This window comes from Elephas maximus, chromosome 8 (assembly GCF_024166365.1).
Source record: "Elephas maximus indicus isolate mEleMax1 chromosome 8, mEleMax1 primary haplotype, whole genome shotgun sequence".
Taxonomy (NCBI): domain Eukaryota; kingdom Metazoa; phylum Chordata; class Mammalia; order Proboscidea; family Elephantidae; genus Elephas; species Elephas maximus.
This window is the reverse complement of record NC_064826.1, coordinates 113404591-113423519: the sequence shown is the minus strand read 5'-3', so window position 1 is coordinate 113423519 and position 18929 is coordinate 113404591. Positions and strand designations below refer to the sequence as shown.

At 38.2% G+C, this 18929-nt stretch overlaps 1 protein-coding gene across 1 annotated transcript in view; it reads left to right on the top strand.

Annotated features, from left to right (window-relative positions):
* The window catches only part of SPATA48 (spermatogenesis associated 48), a 117012-nt gene that overhangs the window by 72784 nt on the left and 25299 nt on the right, over positions 1 to 18929 (top strand). Inside the window, exon 6 of the mRNA XM_049893819.1 lies at positions 18218 to 18259. Within this exon, the coding sequence (XP_049749776.1) occupies positions 18218 to 18259 (42 nt within the window). The remainder of the gene's footprint in view (positions 1 to 18217; positions 18260 to 18929) is intronic.

The following is an 18929-nucleotide window of genomic DNA, read 5'->3' as shown; positions in this document are numbered from 1 at the left end:
GAATGTTCAAGTTAAAAAAAAATTGCCAGTCTGATGGGTGTGAAATTGTACTTCATTATGGTTTTAAATTACACCTACCAGATTACTAAAAATAGCAAGCATTTTTTTGTAAGTTAATTAGTTATTTGGGTTTTTGCTTTTATAACTTGACTGCTTATATATTTTGCCCCTTTTGCTCTTGGGTTGCCTTTTACTTATTAACTATAGAAAGCTTTATATTTACTATTTTGGATAAAAATCTGTTACTGATAATGTGCAACAAAGTATCTTTTCCTAGTTAGTGACTCTTCTATTTTTATGGCGCGTTTTCCCAAACTGAAAATTTTAATTTTAAAATAGTTGAATTATTAACATTTTGATTTATGATTTGTGCTTTTTGTGAAATTTTAAAGAAATATTTCCCTGCCCTGAAGTAATAAAAATATTCTCCCTTTTTCTTTTTTTAATTAAAGTTTTATAGTTTTTCTTTTCACATTTATCCTTTTAAACCAGTGAAACTGATTTTGCTCACAGTATGATGTAGCGATCCAGACCATTCACATGAATAGCTAATTGTCCTAGCCCAGTTTAATGAGTAAGGCAGAGATTTTTTTAGCCTTTTGGTGGCCAGTAGTGAGTCACAACCAACATTTTATAAAAATTAAACAGAATAGAAAATATCAGAATGAACCACATGGAACTTTATATAAAACTGTATTTGGGGGCAAATACTGTAGCCAATTATGCGAGACTGACAGGCGTCGGAAAAGCCAAACACGCGTTGTCCAGGAAGAGGTTAGTCCATCTGTGGCTCACTGAAGTCTCTTCTGATTTCCTGGTTTTATCATGGTCAATTTGATCATTGCCTCAGTGGTAGGGTTAATGCTGTACATTTAATTTTATATTTACATACTCACAGCTAGTTACAAAACAAAGTACAGGAGACTTTTGCCCAGAATCAGCAAAATTAATGAGAATTTTTACTAAATTTCAGTAATGAAAGACATTACCAAGGATAATATTTTTCGAATATTTGACAATTGCACCACTCCAATAAAACCAATATAAATTACCCTTAAAAAGGAATTGTGGGAGGCGGGGCCAAGATGGTGGACTAGGTAGACGCTACCTCGGATCCCTTTTGCAACAACGACTCGGAAAAACAAGTGAATCGATCACATACATAACAATCTACAAACCCTGAACAAGAAACACAGATTTAGAGACGGAAAACGAACAAATACGGGGAAGCAGCAACTGTTTTCAGAGCCTGGAGCCAGCGTCCCGGTCAGGTAACCTTGGCGCCGGGCTTCTGGGCCCAGGGGAGCTGAACTCATAAATCTTGTGACAGCACAAACAAGGGGCGCAGCCCTACCCCCCTGAACTGAACCGGGGAGGGGGCCCAGCAGGTCTGCGCGGGCGGTGTGGTGACGCAGCTGGTGGGAGAAGTCCCTGGGAGGCAGTGACTGGTTTTGGAGCCGAGAATGCAGCATCCCAGCTGGGGAACCTTGGCGCCAGGCTTTTGACTGGGTGCTGTCACGGCACAAGCACAGGGTGCAGCTCTACTCCCCTGAACTAACCCCGGGAGGGGACCCAGCTGGTCTTCGGGGGCGGCACAGCGACGCAGCTGGCAGGACGAGAAGTCCCCGGGAGGCAGCGACTGATTTTGGAGCAAGGAGTGCAGCGTCCCAGCAGGGGAACCTTGACGCTGGGCTTTGGACTGGCAGCGGAGGATCTGACCGCGGCTTCAGCGGGCCAGACCCCCGGGGGCAATCTCCACACAGCCAGCACACATAGGTGACGCGCCCACGGGAATCTCAGATATAATAGTCATTCCAAGCAAGACAAGCAACTCTGGCTATATTCTGAGGTGCTACTCTCCTATCTCTCTGTTCCCTCCCCCACCCTTCCCAGGCGGCTTCATTAACATTGGAATTTCCTGAGCCAGAGGGAGAACGGCTCCGGCTCCACGGCGGCTTTGCTTCCCCCCCTTTTCTTTCTTTCTTTTTTTTTTTGGTCTTTTCCTAACCCGTTCTTCCGGCCTGAGAGAAGGAACCACAAAAAACCCAGGGACCAAAAATCCATCCCTAATTGGACTAAAAACACAGAACCAGCTACAGCCAAGTATATATGATCCAAATCTCTGACTTTCATCCTTACAGGGAACAAGGTGGCAGTTATAATCCAAAGACAGTTCTGATAGGGATCTGACTGCATTTTTTTTTTTTTAGAGGATTTTCTGGAAAAACAAGTTTCCCAGTGACGGCTCAGAGACAGCAGTCCATATCAAACCACATAAAGAAGCAGACCATGACAGCTTCTACAACCCCCCAAACAAAAGAATCAAAATCTTTCCCAAATGAAGATACAATCCTGGAATTATCAGATACAGAATATAAAAAACTAATTTACAGAATGCTTCAAGACATCAGAAACGAAATAAGACAAACTGCAGAAAAAGCCAAAGAACGCACTGATAAAACAGTAGAAGAACTCAAAAACATTATTCAAGAACATAGTGGAAAAATTAATAAGTTGCAAGAATCCATAGAGAGACAGCATGTAGAAATCCAAAAGATTAACAATAAAATTACAGAATTAGACAATGCAATAGGAAGTCAGAGGAGCAGACTCGAGCAATTAGAATGCAGACTGGGAAATCTGGAGGACCAGGGAATTAACACCAACATAGCTGAAAAAAAATCAGATAAAAGAATTAAAAAAAATGAAGAAACCCTAAGAATCGTGTGGGACTCTATCAAGAAGGATAACTTGCGTGTGATTGGAGTCCCAGAACAGGGAGGGGGGACAGAAAACACAGAGAAAATAGTTGAAGATCTGCTGACAGAAAACTTCCCTGACATCATGAAAGACGAAAGGATATCTATCCAAGATGCTCATCGAACCCCATTTAAGATTGATCCAAAAAGAAAGACACTAAGACATATTATCGTCAAACTTGCCAAAACCAAAGATAAACAGAAAATTTTAAAAGCAGCCAGGGAGAAAAGAAAGGTTTCCTTCAAGGGAGAATCAATAAGAATAAGTTCAGACTACTCAGCAGAAACCATGCAGGCAAGAAGGGAATGGGACGACATATACAGAGCACTGAAGGAGAAAAACTGCCAGCCAAGGATCATATACCCACCAAAACTCTCTCTGAAATATGAAGGCAAAATTAAGATATTTACAGATAAACACAAATTTAGAGAATTTGCAAAAACCAAACCAAAGCTACAAGAAATACTAAAGGATATTGTTTGGTCAGAAAACCAATAATATCAGATACCAGCACAACACAAGGTCACAAAACAGAACATCCTAATATCAACCCAAATAGGGAAATCACAAAAACAAATTAAGATTAATTAAAAATAAATGCTTGTAACAGGGAATCACTGAAGTCAATATGTAAAAGATCACAATAATCAAAAAGAGGGACTAAATACACGTGGCATAGAACTGCCATATGGAGAGTGATGCAAGGCGATATAGAACAATACAAGTTAGGTTTTTACTTAGAAAAATAGGGGTAAATATTAAGGTAACCACAAAGAGGTATAACAACTCCATAACTCCAGATAAAAGCCAAGAAAAACGTAACGACTCAACAAACATAAAGTTAAACACTACGAACGTGAGGATCTCACAATTTACTAAGAAAAACGTCTCAGCGCAAAAAAGTATGTGGAAAAATGAAATTGTCAACAACACACATAAAAAGGTATCAAAATGACAACACTAAACACTTATTTATCTATAATTACGCTGAATGTAAATGGACTACATGCACCAATAAAGAGACAGAGAGTCTCTGACTGGGTAAAGAAACACGATCCGTCTATATGCTGCCTACAAGAGACACACCTTAGACTTAGAGACACAAACAAACTAAAACCCAAAGGATGGAAAAAAATATATCAAGCAAACAATAAGCAAAAAAGAAGAGGAGTAGTAATATTAATTTCTGACAAAATAGACTTTAGATTTAAATCCACCACAAAGGATAAAGAAGGACACTACATAATGATAAAAGGGACAATTGATCAGGAAGACATAACCATATTAAATATTTACGCACCCAATGACAGGGCTGCAAGATACATAAATCAAATTTTAACAGAACTGAAAAGTGAGATAGACACCTCCACAATTATAGTAGGAGACTTCAACACACCACTTTCGGAGAAGGACAGAACATCCAGTAAGAAGCTCAATAGAGACACGGAAGACCTAATTACAACAATCAACCAACTTGACCTCATTGACTTACACAGAACTCTCCACCCAACTGCTGCAAAGTATACTTTTTTTTCTAGCGCACATGGAACATTCTCTAGAATAGACCACATATTAGGTCATAAAACAAACCTTTGCAGAATCCAAAACATCGAAATATTACAAAGCATCTTCTCAGACCACAAGGCCATAAAACTAGAAATCAATAACAGAAAAACTAGGGAAAAGAAATCAAATACTTGGAAAATTAACAATACCCTCCTGAAAAAAGACTGGGTTATAGAAGACATCAAGGAGGGAATAAGGAAATTCATAGAATGCAACGAGAATGAAAATACTTCCTACCAAAACCTCTGGGACACAGCAAAAGCAGTGCTCAGAGGCCAATTTATATCGATAAATGCACACATACAAAAAGAAGAAAGAGCCAAAATCAGAGAACTGTCCCTACAACTTGAACAAATAGAAAGTGAGCCACAAAAGAATCCATCAGGCACCAGAAGAAAACAAATAATAAAAATTAGAGCTGAACTAAATGAATTAGAGAACAGAAAAACAATTGAAAGAATTAACAAAGCCAAAAGCTGGTTCTTTGAAAAAATTAACAAAATTGATAAGCCATTGGCTAGACTGACTAAAGAAAAACAGGAAAGGAAACAAATAACCCGAATAAGAAACGAGAAGGGCCACATCACAACAGACCCAACTGAAATTAAAAGAATCATATCAGATTATTACGAAAAATTGTACTCTAACAAATTTGCAAACCTAGAAGAAATGGATGAATTCCTGGAAAAACACTACCTACCTAAACTAACACATTCAGAAGTAGAACAACTAAATAGACCCATAACAAAAAAAGAGATTGAAACGGTAATCAAAAAACTCCCAACAAAAAAAAGCCCTGGCCCGGACGGCTTCACTGCAGAGTTCTACCAAACTTTCAGAGAAGAGTTAACACCACTACTACTAAAGGTATTTCAAAGCATAGAAAATGACGGCATATTACCCAACTCATTCTATGAAGCCACCATCTCCCTGATACCAAAACCAGGTAAAGACACTACAAAAAAAATTACAGACCTATATCCCTCATGAACATAGATGCAAAAATCCTCAACAAACTTCTAGCCAATAGAATTCAACAACATATCAAAAAAATAATTCACCACGATCAAGTGGGATTTATACCAGGTATGCAAGGCTGGTTTAATATTACAAAAAACATTAATGTAATCCACCATATAAATAAAACAAAAGACAAAAACCACATGATCTTATCAATTGATGCAGAAAAGGCATTTGACAAAGTCCACCACCCTTTTATGATAAAAACTATCACCAAAATAGGAATTGAAGGAAAATTCCTCAACATAATAAAGGGCATCTATGCAAAGCCAACAGCCAACATCACTCTAAATGGAGAGAACCTGAAAGCATTTCCCTTGAGAACGGGAACCAGACAAGGATGCCCTTTATCACTGCTCTTATTCAACATCGTGCTAGAAGTCCTAGCCAGAGCAATTAGGCTAGACAAAGAAATAAAGGGCATCTAGATTGGCAAGGAAGAAGTAAAATTATCTCTATTTGCAGATGACATGATCTTATACACAGAAAACCCTAAGGAATCCTCCAGAAAACTACTGAAACTAATAGAAGAGTTTGGCAGAGTCTCAGGTTATAAGATAAACATACAAAAATCACTTGGATTCCTCTACATCAACAAAAAGAACATCGAAGAGGAAATAACCAAATCAATACCATTCACAGTAGCCCCCAAGAAGATAAAACACTTAGGAATAAATCTTACCAAGGATGTAAAAGACCTATACAAAGAAAACTACAAAGCTCTACTACAAGAAATTAAAAAAGACATACTTAAGTGGAAAAACATACCTTGCTCATGGATAGGAAGACTTAGCATAGTAAAAATGTCTATTCTACCAAAAGCCATCGATACATACAATGCACTTCCGATCCAAATTCCAATGTCATTTTTTAAGGTAATAGAGAAACAAATCACCAACTTCATATGGAAGGGAAAGAAGCCTCGGATAAGCAAAGCATTACTGAAAAAGAAGAAGAAAGTGGGAGGCCTCACTCTACCTGATTTCAGAACCTATTATACAGCCACAGTAGTCAAAACAGCCTGATATTGGTACAACAACAGGCACATAGACCAGTGGAACAGAATTGAGAACCCAGATATAAATCCATCCACATATGAGCAGCTGATATTTGACAAAGGCCCAGTGTCAGTTAATTGGGGAAAAGATAGTCTTTTTAACAAATGGTGCTGGCATAACTTGATATCCATTTGCAAAAAAATGAAACAGGACCCATACTTCACACCAAGCACAAAAACTAACTCCAAGTGGATCAAAGACCCAGACATAAAGACTAAAACGGTAAAGATCATGGAAGAAAAAATAGGGACAACGTGAGGAGCCCTAATACAAGGCATAAACAGAATACAAAACATTACCAAAAATGACTAAGAGAAACCCGATAACTGGGAGCTCCTAAAAATCAAACACCTATGCTCACCTAAAGACTTCACCAAAAGAGTAAAAAGACCACCTACAGACTGGGAAAGAATTTTCAGCTATGACATCTCAGACCAGCGCCTGATCTCTAAAATCTATATGATTCTGTCAAAACTCAACCACAAAAAGACAAACAACTCAATCAAGAAGTGGGCAAAGGATATGAACACACACTTCACTAAAGAAGATATTCAGGCAGCTAACAGATACATGAGAAAATGCTCCCCGATCATTAGCCATTAGAGAAATGCAAATTAAAACTACGATGAGATTCCATCTCACTCCAACAAGGCTGGCATTAATCCAAAAAACACAAAATAATAAATGTTGGAGAGGCTGCGGAGAGATTGGAACTCTCATACACTGCTGGTGGGAATGTAAAATGGTACATCCACTTTGGAAATCTATCTGGCGTTATCTTAAACAGTTAGAAATAGAACTACCATACAACCCAGAAATCCCACTCCTCGGAATATACCCTAGAGATACAAGAGCCTTCACACAAACAGATATATGCACACCCATGTTTATTGCGGCTCTATTTACAATAGCAAAAAGCTGGAAGCAACCAAGGTGTCCATCAACAGATGAATGGGTAAATAAATTGTGGTATATTCACACAATGGAATACTACGCATCAATAAAGAACAGTGACGAATCTGTGAAACATTTCATAACATGGAGGAACCTGGAAGGCATTATGCTGAGCGAAATCAGTCAGAGGCAAAAGGACAAATATTGTATAAGACCACTATGATAAGATCTTGAGAAATAGTATAAACTGAGAAGAACACATACTTTTGTGGTTACGAGGCGGGGAGGGAGGGAGGGTGGGAGAGGGTTTTTTACTGATTAGTTAGTAGATAAGAACTGCTTTAGGTGAAGGGAAGGACAACACTCAATGCATGGAAGGTCAGCTCAATTGGACTGGACCAAAAGCAAAGAAGTTTCCGGGATAAAATGAACACTTCAAAGGTCAGTGGAGCAAGGGCAGGGGTTTAGGAACCATGGTTTGAGGGGACTTCTAAGTCAATTGGCAAAATAATTCTATTATGAAAACATTCTGCATCCCACTTTGAAATGTGGCGTCTGGGTTCTTAAATGCTAACAAACGGCCATCTAAGATGCATCAATTGGTCTCAACCCACCTGGAGCAAAGGAGAATGAAGAACACCAAGGTCACAGGACAACTAAGAGCCCAAGAGACAGAAAGGGCCACATGAACCAGAGACCTACATCATCCTGAGACCAGAAGAACTAGTTGGTGCCCGGCCACAATCGATGACTGCCCTGACAGGGAGCACAATAGAGAACCCCTGAGGGAGCAGGAGATCAATGGGATGCAGACCCCAAATTCTCATAAAAAGACCATACTTAATGGTCTGACTGTGACTAGAGGAATCCCGGCGGTCATGTTCCCCAAACCTTCTGTTGGCACAGAACAGGAACCATCCCTGAAGACAACTCATCAGACATGAAAGGGACTGGACAGTGGGTAGGAGAGAGATGCTGATGAAGAGTGAGCTAATTATATCAGGTGGACACTTGAGACTGTGTTGGCATCTCCTGTCTGGAGGGGGGATGGGAGGATAGAGAGAGTTGGAAGCTGGCAAAATTGTCACGAAAGGAGAGACTGGAAGGGCTGACTGATTAGGGGAGAGCATTGGGAGTATGGAGTAAGATTATATAAACTTATATGTGACAGACTGACTTGATTTGTAAACGTTCACTTGAAGCTCAATAAAAGTTAATAAAAATAAAAAAGGAATTGAGTTTTTATTGGGAGAAAAAGAATAATGAGGTAGAAAAATACAAAGCCATAATCAAGTTTAACTGCTGGCTGTAGAAATGTGAACAGTGATGATATTGAGAAAAATATTGAGTTTTTCAGCAAACTTACATTTTATTCAGCCATATTCTAAAACTAATAAGTGTATGATTTTTAATAAATATTATTTAAAACATGGTTTTGGCAAAATTGTAAAACATCCCAATATAACTAATGTTGTTGTTGTTAGATGCCATCGAATTGGTTCGGACTCATAGCGACCCTGTGCACAACAGAACGAAACACTGCCCGGTCCTGCACCATGCTTACAATAGTTGTTATGCTTGGGCTCATTGTTGCAGCCACTGTGTCAACCCACCTCGTTGAGTATCTTCCTCTTTTCCGCTGACCCTGTACTCTCCCAAGCATGATGTCCTTCTCCAGGGACTGATCCCTCCTGACAGCATGTCCAAAGTATGTAAGACACAGTCTCACCAACTTTGCTTCTAGGAGCATTCTGGTTATACTTCTTCTAAAACAGATTTGTTTGTTCTTTTGGCAGTCCATGGTATATTCAATATTCTTCACCAATACCACAATTCAAAGGCATCAATTCTTCTTCAGTCTTCCTTATTCATTGTCCAGCTTTCACATGCATATGATGCGATTGAAAATACCATGGCTTGGGTCAGGCACACCTTAGTCTTCAAGGTGACATCTTTGCTCTTCAACACTTTAAAGAGGTACTTTGCAGCAGATTTCCCCAATGCAATGCTTCCTTTGATTTCTGGACTGCTGCTTCCATGGCTGTTGATTGTGGACCCAAGTAAAATGAAATTCTTGACAACTTTAATCTTATCTCCGTTTATCATGATGTTGCTCATTGGTCCGGTTGTGAGGATTTTTCTTTTCTTTATGTTGAGGTGCAATCCATACTGAAGGCTGTGGTCTTTGTTCTTCATTAGTAAGTGCTTTTAGTCCTCTTTGCTTTCAGCAAGCAAGGTTGTGTCTGCATAACAAAGGTTGTTAGTGAGTCTTCGTCCAATCCTGATGCCCCATTCTTGTTCATAAAGGCCAGCTTCTCGGATTATTTCCTCAGAAAACAGATTGAAGAAGCATGGTGAAAGAATACAACCCTGATGCACATCTTTCTTGAATTGAAACCAAACACTATCCCCTTGTTGTTTCCGAATAAGTGCCTCTTGATCTATGTAAAGGTTACTCATGAGCACGGTTAAGTGTTCTGGAATTCCCATTCTTCTTAATGTTATCCATAGTTTGTTATGATCCACACAGTCGAATGCCTTTGCATAGTCAATAAAACACAGGTAAACCTCCTTCTGGTATTCCCTGCTTTCAGCCAGGATCCATCTGACATCAGCAATGATATCCCTGTTTCCACGTCCTCTTCTGAAACCAGCCTGAATTTCTGGCAGTTCCCTGTCAATATACTGCTACAGCCATTTTTGAAAGATCTTTAGCAAAATTGTGCTTGTGTGTGATATTAATGATATTGTTCTATAATTTCCACATTCGGTTGGATCACCTTTCTTGGGAATAGGCATACATATGGATCTCTTCCAGTCAGTTGGCCAGGAAGCTGTCTTCCATATTTCTTGGCATAGACGAGTGAGCACTTCCAGAGCTGCATCTGTTTGTTGAAACATCTCAATTGATATTCCATCAATTCCTGGAGTCTTGTTTTTCGCCAATGCCTTCAGAGCAGCTTGGACTTCTTCCTTCAGTACCATTGGTTCCTGATCATATGCCACTTCTTGAAATGTTTAATATCGATTAATTCTTTTTAGTATAATGACTCCGTGTATTCCTTCCATCTTCTTTTGATGCTTCCTGCATTGTTTAATATGTTCCCCATAGAATCCTTCACTATTGCAACTCGAGACTTGAATTTTTTCTCAGTTCTTTCAACTGCAGAACCCACCCACCAAAGTGCTCTAGGAATAGAGACACCCCTACCTCACCGGCACGTGGGGGAAGGCTGTCAGCATCCTGCCCTCCTCGTAGTGTGACCCCCTGCCGCTACTAGAATCTGGTGCATACAACCATCACACCTACTCCTCTAAGTTAATAGGTGACAGCCTATCAACTCAGATAGGGAAATCACAAAAACAAATTAAGATTAATTTAAAAAAGAAAAAAATGCTCAAAACAGGGAATCTTCTTATGTAAAAGACTACAACAATCAAAAAAGAGGGACTAAATACAGGAGGCACAGATCTTCCACATGGAGAGGAAAACAAAGCGATAAAAGATGATACAAGTTAGGTTTTTAAAATTAGACAAATAGGAATAAATATTAACGTAACCACAAAGAGGTCTAACAATTCCATACCTCAAAATAAAAACCAAGATAAACATTATGACTCAGCAAACATAAATTCAACTACTATGAAAATGAGGAGCACACACTTTACAAAGAAAAACTTCTCAGCACAAAAAAGTGTGTGGAAAAATGAAATTGTCAATAACACACAAAGAAAGGCATCAAAATGACAGCACTAAACTCATACTTATCTATAATTATGCTGAATGTAAATGGACGAAATGCACCAATAAAGAGACAGAGAGTCTCACACTGGGTAAAGAAACACGATCCATCTATATGCTGCCTACGAGAGACACACCTTAGACTTAGAGACACAGATAAACTAAAACACAAAGGATGGAAAAAAATAAACAACAATCAAAAAAGAGCAGGATTGGCAATATTAATTTCTGACAAAATAGACTTTAAAGTTAAATCCACCACAAAGGATAAAGAAGGACACTACATAATGATTAAAAGAACAATTTACCAGGAAGATATAACCATATTAAATATTTATGCACCCAATAACAGGGCTGCAAGATACATAAAACAAACTTTAACAGAACTGAAAAGTGAGATAGACACCTCCACAATTATAGTAGGAGACTTCAACACGCCACTTTCAGTAAAGGATAGGACTTCCAGTAAGAAGCTCAATAGAGACACAGAAGACCTAATTGCTACAGTCAACCAACTTGACCTCATAGACTTATACAGAACACTCCACCCAACAGCTGCAAAGTAAACTTTTTTTTCTAGTGTACATGGAACATTCTCTAGAATAGATCACATATTAGGTCATAAAACAAATGTTTTGCAGAATCCAAAACATTGAAAGCATCTTCTCAGACCATAAGGCCATAAAAGTAGAAATCAATAACAGAAAAATCAGGGAAAAGAAATAAAATACTTGGAAACTGAACAATACCCAGCTCAAAAAAGACTGGGTTAAAGAAGACATTAAGGAGAGAATAAAGAAATTCATAGAATGCAATGAGACTGAAAACACTTCCTATAAAAACCCCTGGGACACAGCAAAAGCAGTGCTCAGAGGTCTGTTTATAATGATAAACGCACACATGCATACAGAAAGAAGAGCCAAAATCAGACGGCTGTCCCTACAACTTGAAAAAATAGAAAGCGAGCAACAAAAGAATGTGTCAGGCACCAGAAGAAAACAAATAATAAAAATTAGGGCAGAATTAAATGAATTAGAGAACAGAAAAACAATTGAAAGAATTAACAAAACCAAAAGCTGGTTCTTTGAAAAAAAACAACAAAATTAATAAACCACTGGCCAGACTGACTAAAGAAATATAGGAAAGAAAATAATCTGAATGAGAAATGAGATGGGCCATATCACAACAGACCCAACTGAAATTAAAAGAATCTTATCAGATTACTACAAAAAAGTGTACTCTAACAAATTTGAAAACCTAGAAGAAATGAATGCTTAGAAACACACTACCTACCTAAACTAACACAAACAGAGGTAGAACAACTAAATAGACTGATAACAAAAAAAAAGAGGTTGAAAAGGTAATCAAAAAACTCCTAACGAAAAAAAAAAAAAAATCCTAGCCTGGTCGGCTTCACTGCAGAGTTCTACCAAACTTTCAGAGAAGAGTTAACACCACTACTACTAAAGGTATTTCAAAGGATGAAATACTACCGAACTCATTCTATGAAGCCACCATATCCGTGATACCAAAACCAGGTAAACACACCACAAAATAAGAAAATTACAGACCTATATCCCTCTTTTATATCCCTCATGAACATAGATGCAAAAATCCTCAACAAAATTCTAGCCAATAGAATTCAATAACATATCAAAAAAAAATAACCCAACATGACCAAGTGGGATTTATACCAGGTATGCAAGGATGGTTCAATATTAGGAAAACAATTCATGTAATCCACCATATAAATAAAAGACAGAAACCACATGATTTTATCAACTGATGCAGAAAAGGCATTTGACAAAGTCCAACACCCATTCATGATAAAAACTCTCAGCAAAATAGGAATTGGAGGAAAATTCCTCAACATAACAAAAGGGCATTTATGCAAAGCCAACAGCCAACATCATCCTAAACGGAGAGAGCCTGAAAGCACTTCCCTTGAGAACGGGAACCAGACAAGGATGCCCTTTATCACTGCTCTTATTCAACATTGTGCTAGAGGTCTTAGCCAGAGCAATTAGGCTAGACAAAGAAATAAAGGGCATCTAGATTGGCAAGGAAGAAGTAAAATTATCTCTATTTGCAGATGACATGATCTTATACACAGAAAACCCTAAGGAATCCTCCAGAAAACTACTGAAACTAATAGAAGAGTTCAGCAGAGTTTCAGGTTACAAGATAAATATACAAAAATCAGTTGGATTACTCTACATCAACAAAAAGAACATTGAAGAGGAAATCACCAAATCAATACCATTCACAGTAGCCCCCAAGAAGATAAAATACTTAGGAATAAATCTTATCAGAGATGTAAAAGACTTATACAAAAAAACTACAAAGCACTTCTGCAAGAAACCAAAAGAGACCTACATAAGTGGAAAAACATACCTTGCTCATGGATAGGAAGACTTAACATTGTGAAAATGTCTATTTTGCCAAAAGCCATTTATATATACAATGCACTTCCGATCCAAATTCCAACGACATTTTTTAATGTGGTATAGAAACAAATCACCAACTTCATATGGAAGGGAAAGAAGCCCCAGATAAGTAAAGCATTACTGAAAAAGAAGGACAAAGTGGGAAGCCTCACTCTACCTGATTTCAGAACATATTATCCAGCCACTGTAGTCAAAAACAGCCTGGTACTGGTACAACAACAGACACATAGACCAATGGAACAGAATTGAGAACCCAGACGGAGCAGCTGATATTTGACAGACGCCCAGTGTCAGTTAATTGGGGAAAAGATAGTCTTTTTAACAAATGGTGCTGACATAACTGGATATCCATCTGCAAAAAAATGAAACAGGACCCATACCTCACACCATGCACAAAAACTACTCCAAATGGATCAAAGGCCTAAACGTAAAGTCTAAAACGATGAAGATCGTGGAAGAAAAAATAGGGACAATGTTAGGAGAGCTAATACAAGGCATAAACATAATACAAAACATTACTAAAAATGACGAAGAGAAACCCGATAACTGGGAGCTCCTAAAAATCAAACACCTATGCTCATCTAAAGACTTCACCAAAAGAGTAAAAAGACCACCTACAGACTGGGAAAAAATTTTCAGCTAAGACATCTCCGACCAGTGCCTGATCTCTAAAATCTACATGCTTCTGCTAAAACTCAACCACAAAAAGACAAACAACCCAATTAAAAATGGGCAATGGATATGAACAGGCACTTCACTAAAGAAGACATTCAGGCAGCTAACAGATACATGAGGAAATGTTCTCGATCATTAGCAATTAGAGAAACGCAAATTAAAACTATGATGAGATTCCATCTCACTCCAACAAGGCTGGCATTAATCCAAAAAACACAAAATAATAAATGTTGGAGAGGATGTGGAGAGATTGGAACACTTATACACTGCTGGCGGGAATGTCAAATGGTACAACCACTTTGGAAATCGATCTGGCGCTCCGTTAAAAAGCTAGAAATAGAACTACCATACGACCCAGCAATCCCACTCCTTGGAGTATATCCTAGAGAAATAAAAGCCTTTACACAAACAGATATATGCACACTCATGCTTATTGCAGCACTGTTTACAATAGCAAAAAGATGGAAGCAACCAAGGTGTCCATCAACGGAAAAAAATAATTTATGGTATAGTCACACAATGGAATACTACACAATGATAAAGAACAGTGATGAATCTGTGAAGCATTTCATAACATGGAGGAACCTGGAAGGCATTATGCTGAGTGAAATTAGTCAGCTGCAAAAGGACAAATATTGTATAAGACCACTATTATAAGAACTTGAGAAATAGTTTAAACTGAAAAGAACACATTCTTTTGTGGTTATGAGAGGGGGGAGGGAAGAAGGGTGGGAGAGGATTCTTTACTGATTAGATAGTAGGTAAGAACTACTTTAGGTGAAGGGAAGGACAGCACTCAATACAGGGGAGGTCAACACAAGTGGACTAAACCAAAAGCAAAGAAGTTTCCTGAATAAACTGTGTGCTTCAAAGGTCAGCAAAGCAGGGGCAGGGGCTTGGGGACTATGGCTTCAGGGGACATCTAAGTTATTTGGCAAAATAAAATCTATTAAGAAAACATTTCTGCATCCCACTTTGAAGTGTGGCATCTGGGGTCTTAAACGCTAGCATGCAGCCATCTAAGATGCATCAATGAGTCTCAACCCACCTGGATCAAAGGAGAATGAAGAACACCAAGGACACAGGTTAATTATGAGCCCAAGAGCCAGAAAGTACTACATGAACTAGAGACTACATTATCCTGAGACCAGAAGAACTAGATGGTGCCTGGCCACAACCGATGACTGCCCTGACAGGGAACACAATAGGGAGCCCCTGAGACAGCAGGAGGGCAGTGGGATGCAGACCCCAAATTCTTGTAAAAAAGGCCAGACTTAATTTTCTGACTGAGACTAGAAGGACCCCGGCGGTCATGGTCCCCAAACCTTCTGTTGTGGCTGGAAAGGTACCATTCCCGAAGCCAACTCTTCAGACATGGATTGGACTGGACAATGGGTTGGAGAGGGATGCTGGTGAGGAGTGAGCTACTTGCATCAGGTGGACACTTGAGACTATGTTGGCATCTCCTGTCTTGAGGGGAGATGGGAGGGTAGAGGGGGTTAGAAACTGGCAAAATGGTCACTAAAGGAGAGACTGGAAGGAGGGCGCGAGCTGACTCATTAGGGGGAGAGTAAATGGGAGTATGTAGTAAGGTGTATGTAAGTTTATATGTGAGGGACTTACTTGATTTGTAAACTGTCACTTAAAGCACAATAAAAATTATTAAAAAAAATTATAAGATCTTTATAAATACTGCAAGCTAAAGTTGTTAATAATCCAAGTCAAATAATCTTAAATGAATAAAGATGTAAATTTATTGGTACTGATCCTTAGTGTTATGAGAATGTTCATGAGGCAACTGTATTAGCATCTTTTATTTATATATCATGTGGTCAAATAGAAAATAGTGGACCCAGATGCTAATTTTTTAAATTCCAGTTTATGTAGATGCAGCACATTTTTTTTTTTTTTGGTGACATATGAGGTGGTAAATTAAATGCAATATTTCTTAGTCAGTACTGCCATATCTCACAACTCCAGAGGGTACCATTCATCCTGGAACATGCCTCTATGAATATGTTGCTCCCAGGAGTCCACACAAAAACCTATATGTGAATGTTTATAGCAGTTTCATTCATTATCATCAGGTCCTTGGGTTGTGCAAGCAATTTGCACTCATCAACTAACATCAGGGTTGGCAGGTTGAACCCACCCAGTAGCACCGTGGAAGAAATGCATGGCAATCTGCTTCCGTAAAGATTACAGCCAAGAAAACCCTATAGAGCAGTCTACTTTGTAACACATGGAATCTCCATGAGTTGAAATTAACTCAATGGCAGTTTTTTTTTTTTAATTCATCATTGCCAATACCTAGAAATAACCAAGATGCCCTTCCACAGGTGAATGGATAAACAAACCGTAGTACATCCATGCAAGAAAAAAGCAACAAGTACAACACACAACAACATGGAAGAATCTTAAATGCATTTTTCCAAAGGAAAGAAGCCAATCCCAAAAGGCTTCATATTGTATGATTCTATTTATATGACATTCTGGAAAAGGGAATACTATAGAAATGAAGATCAGTGGCTGCCAGAGTTTGGACATGGCGGAGGGGTTACAAAGGACCTGTAAAAGGAATATTTAGGGTGATGGAATTGTTGGGTATGGTATTTTAGTGTATGACTTCATAGAACTATATACCACAAAGAAAAAAATTCACCAAATGTAAAGTTTAAAAAAAGAAAGAAAAATATCCCAGGATGGTGGAGAAATCTAGGATGATGAAAACGGTGAAGAATGAATCTGTATTAAAAATAAATGAATAACTACACCTAAGTGGGTGGGGAACAAAAGGGCTGATCTAACTAAATGTAGTGAGAGTATTTGAAGTAGATATGTAAGGCTGGATACAAAAAGAAATGTATATAAACACTATAGTCTAGTTGGCAAATTTGATTTCTCACAGGGGCATGAGTTTATAACTCTGAAACTACTTACACAATGTTGAACAATTAAGTAAATATTTTATAGATAAGGGAAGCCATGTTTCTCTGCCAAAGAAAGAAATTACAATTAAGTAAGAAAAGAAGCTAGAATGAACCGTGTGGATTAGAGTGGGAAACAACCTATGAATTTAGATAGATTGACAAATACATAGATACAGAAATTAATAAATATAGATATATGTGTATAAAAAAACCCCAATGTTGGGTTCATATACATGTGTATATTCCTAGCTCTGTCCAAGAGGACCTAGAAGCAGTGACAACCCAGGAACCACAAATACATCTAACACCCAGATTTTGGTTTCTAATACCACTCTCTAATAAAAAGAACCACGGTTCCATGGAATAATGCCTGATTCTAGAGCTGGAGCACCAAAAATACAAGATGAATCTGGAGCATCTTGTAGTGCCAGAAATAACTGTGGTATTAAGGAATTACGTAACTTTTTGTGCCAGAGCTGTCTAATTTCTACAACGGAGATTAGAACAGATGGTCAATAAGATCCACCCAAATGCTAAAATTCTATGCCTAAAAAAATGAGAGGTTCAACTTTGTCAAATACTGCATTTCTAATCATTTACAAAAAAAAAAAAAAAAACAAACCCAGTGCGGTCCAGTTGATTCCGACCCATAGCGACCCTATAAGACAGAGCAGAACTGCCCCATAGAGTTTCCAAGGAGCGCCTGGCGGATTCGAACTGCCGACCTTTGGTTAGCAGCTGTAGCACTTAACCACTACGCCACCAGGGTTTCCTTCTAATCATTAAGGATGACTATATCAAAAGAAAAATTCGAAAGGAAGGGTTTTGAAAAAGAGCTAAATCATAAGTGAAAGTCAACAAAGAGACATGTTTATCAATAATGACTTGGGGTCAACTTGTTCTATTTGTGATTTTCATCACTTAAAAAGTACATCTTTAAATCATTTTTCTTCAGAATTACAAACTTTTGGAGACCCGTTGGTATGAGATATATACTTTTTTTATTTTAATTATAAAGATTGAAAAAAAACACTTCGTTTTTGTTTTAGAGAAATAATGTAATTATTTGATGTTCATTAAGGTAATATTGATAACCCAATTGTCCATATTTTCTCTTTTTCTAAGTGTGAGTCCAAGTTCTAGAAGTAAATACGTTCCTCTCTATACGTAAGTAATGTTTCAAAAAATATTACAATTACATGTAAATTATAGTTCCTCTTCGCTCACTCATGCTTGTAATTCACTTTTTCAAACAACATGTGGTTCTACAGGCTTCTAAAATTTTCCTAGCACAGCACCCATCTAATATCAGGAATTTCATCAAAGGTTTGTTAAAAATTTTAATAAAAGAAAGAAAGGAGGGGTGGTATTTTTCTGTTTTCTTAAATTGGCTATTTTACAAGATAAAATAACTTGGATGCTACCACTTTTGGATGTTGTCAACTAGGAACACTATTTTACTTGATGCAGAAGGTATGATGTGCTCACTAACACTGGCGTGAGGGCAGTATACCATCTTATTTTTCTAACTTTAAGTCAGGCTTTCCATGGATAGAAAAGCATTCATCATTTTGGAATCTTCCCCTCTGCTTCAGACTGAAGAATAACCTCGGAACAATGTAGATCCAAGAGAACAACAGAGGAGTCTAGACCATCAGTCTCCTCCACCCATTGTTAGCTCCTTTTCTGTTGTACAGTAGAGTTGATGAGTGTTCCTTTAAGTGGCCTCAGAAGTGTCTCTAGGATACCCTCTCCCTGACAGACAGACTCAGCCTCCAGGACTTCGTCTCAGACTCCTGAGGCCACATCGTTTATTGCCCAGGCCCCCAAGCCCCTG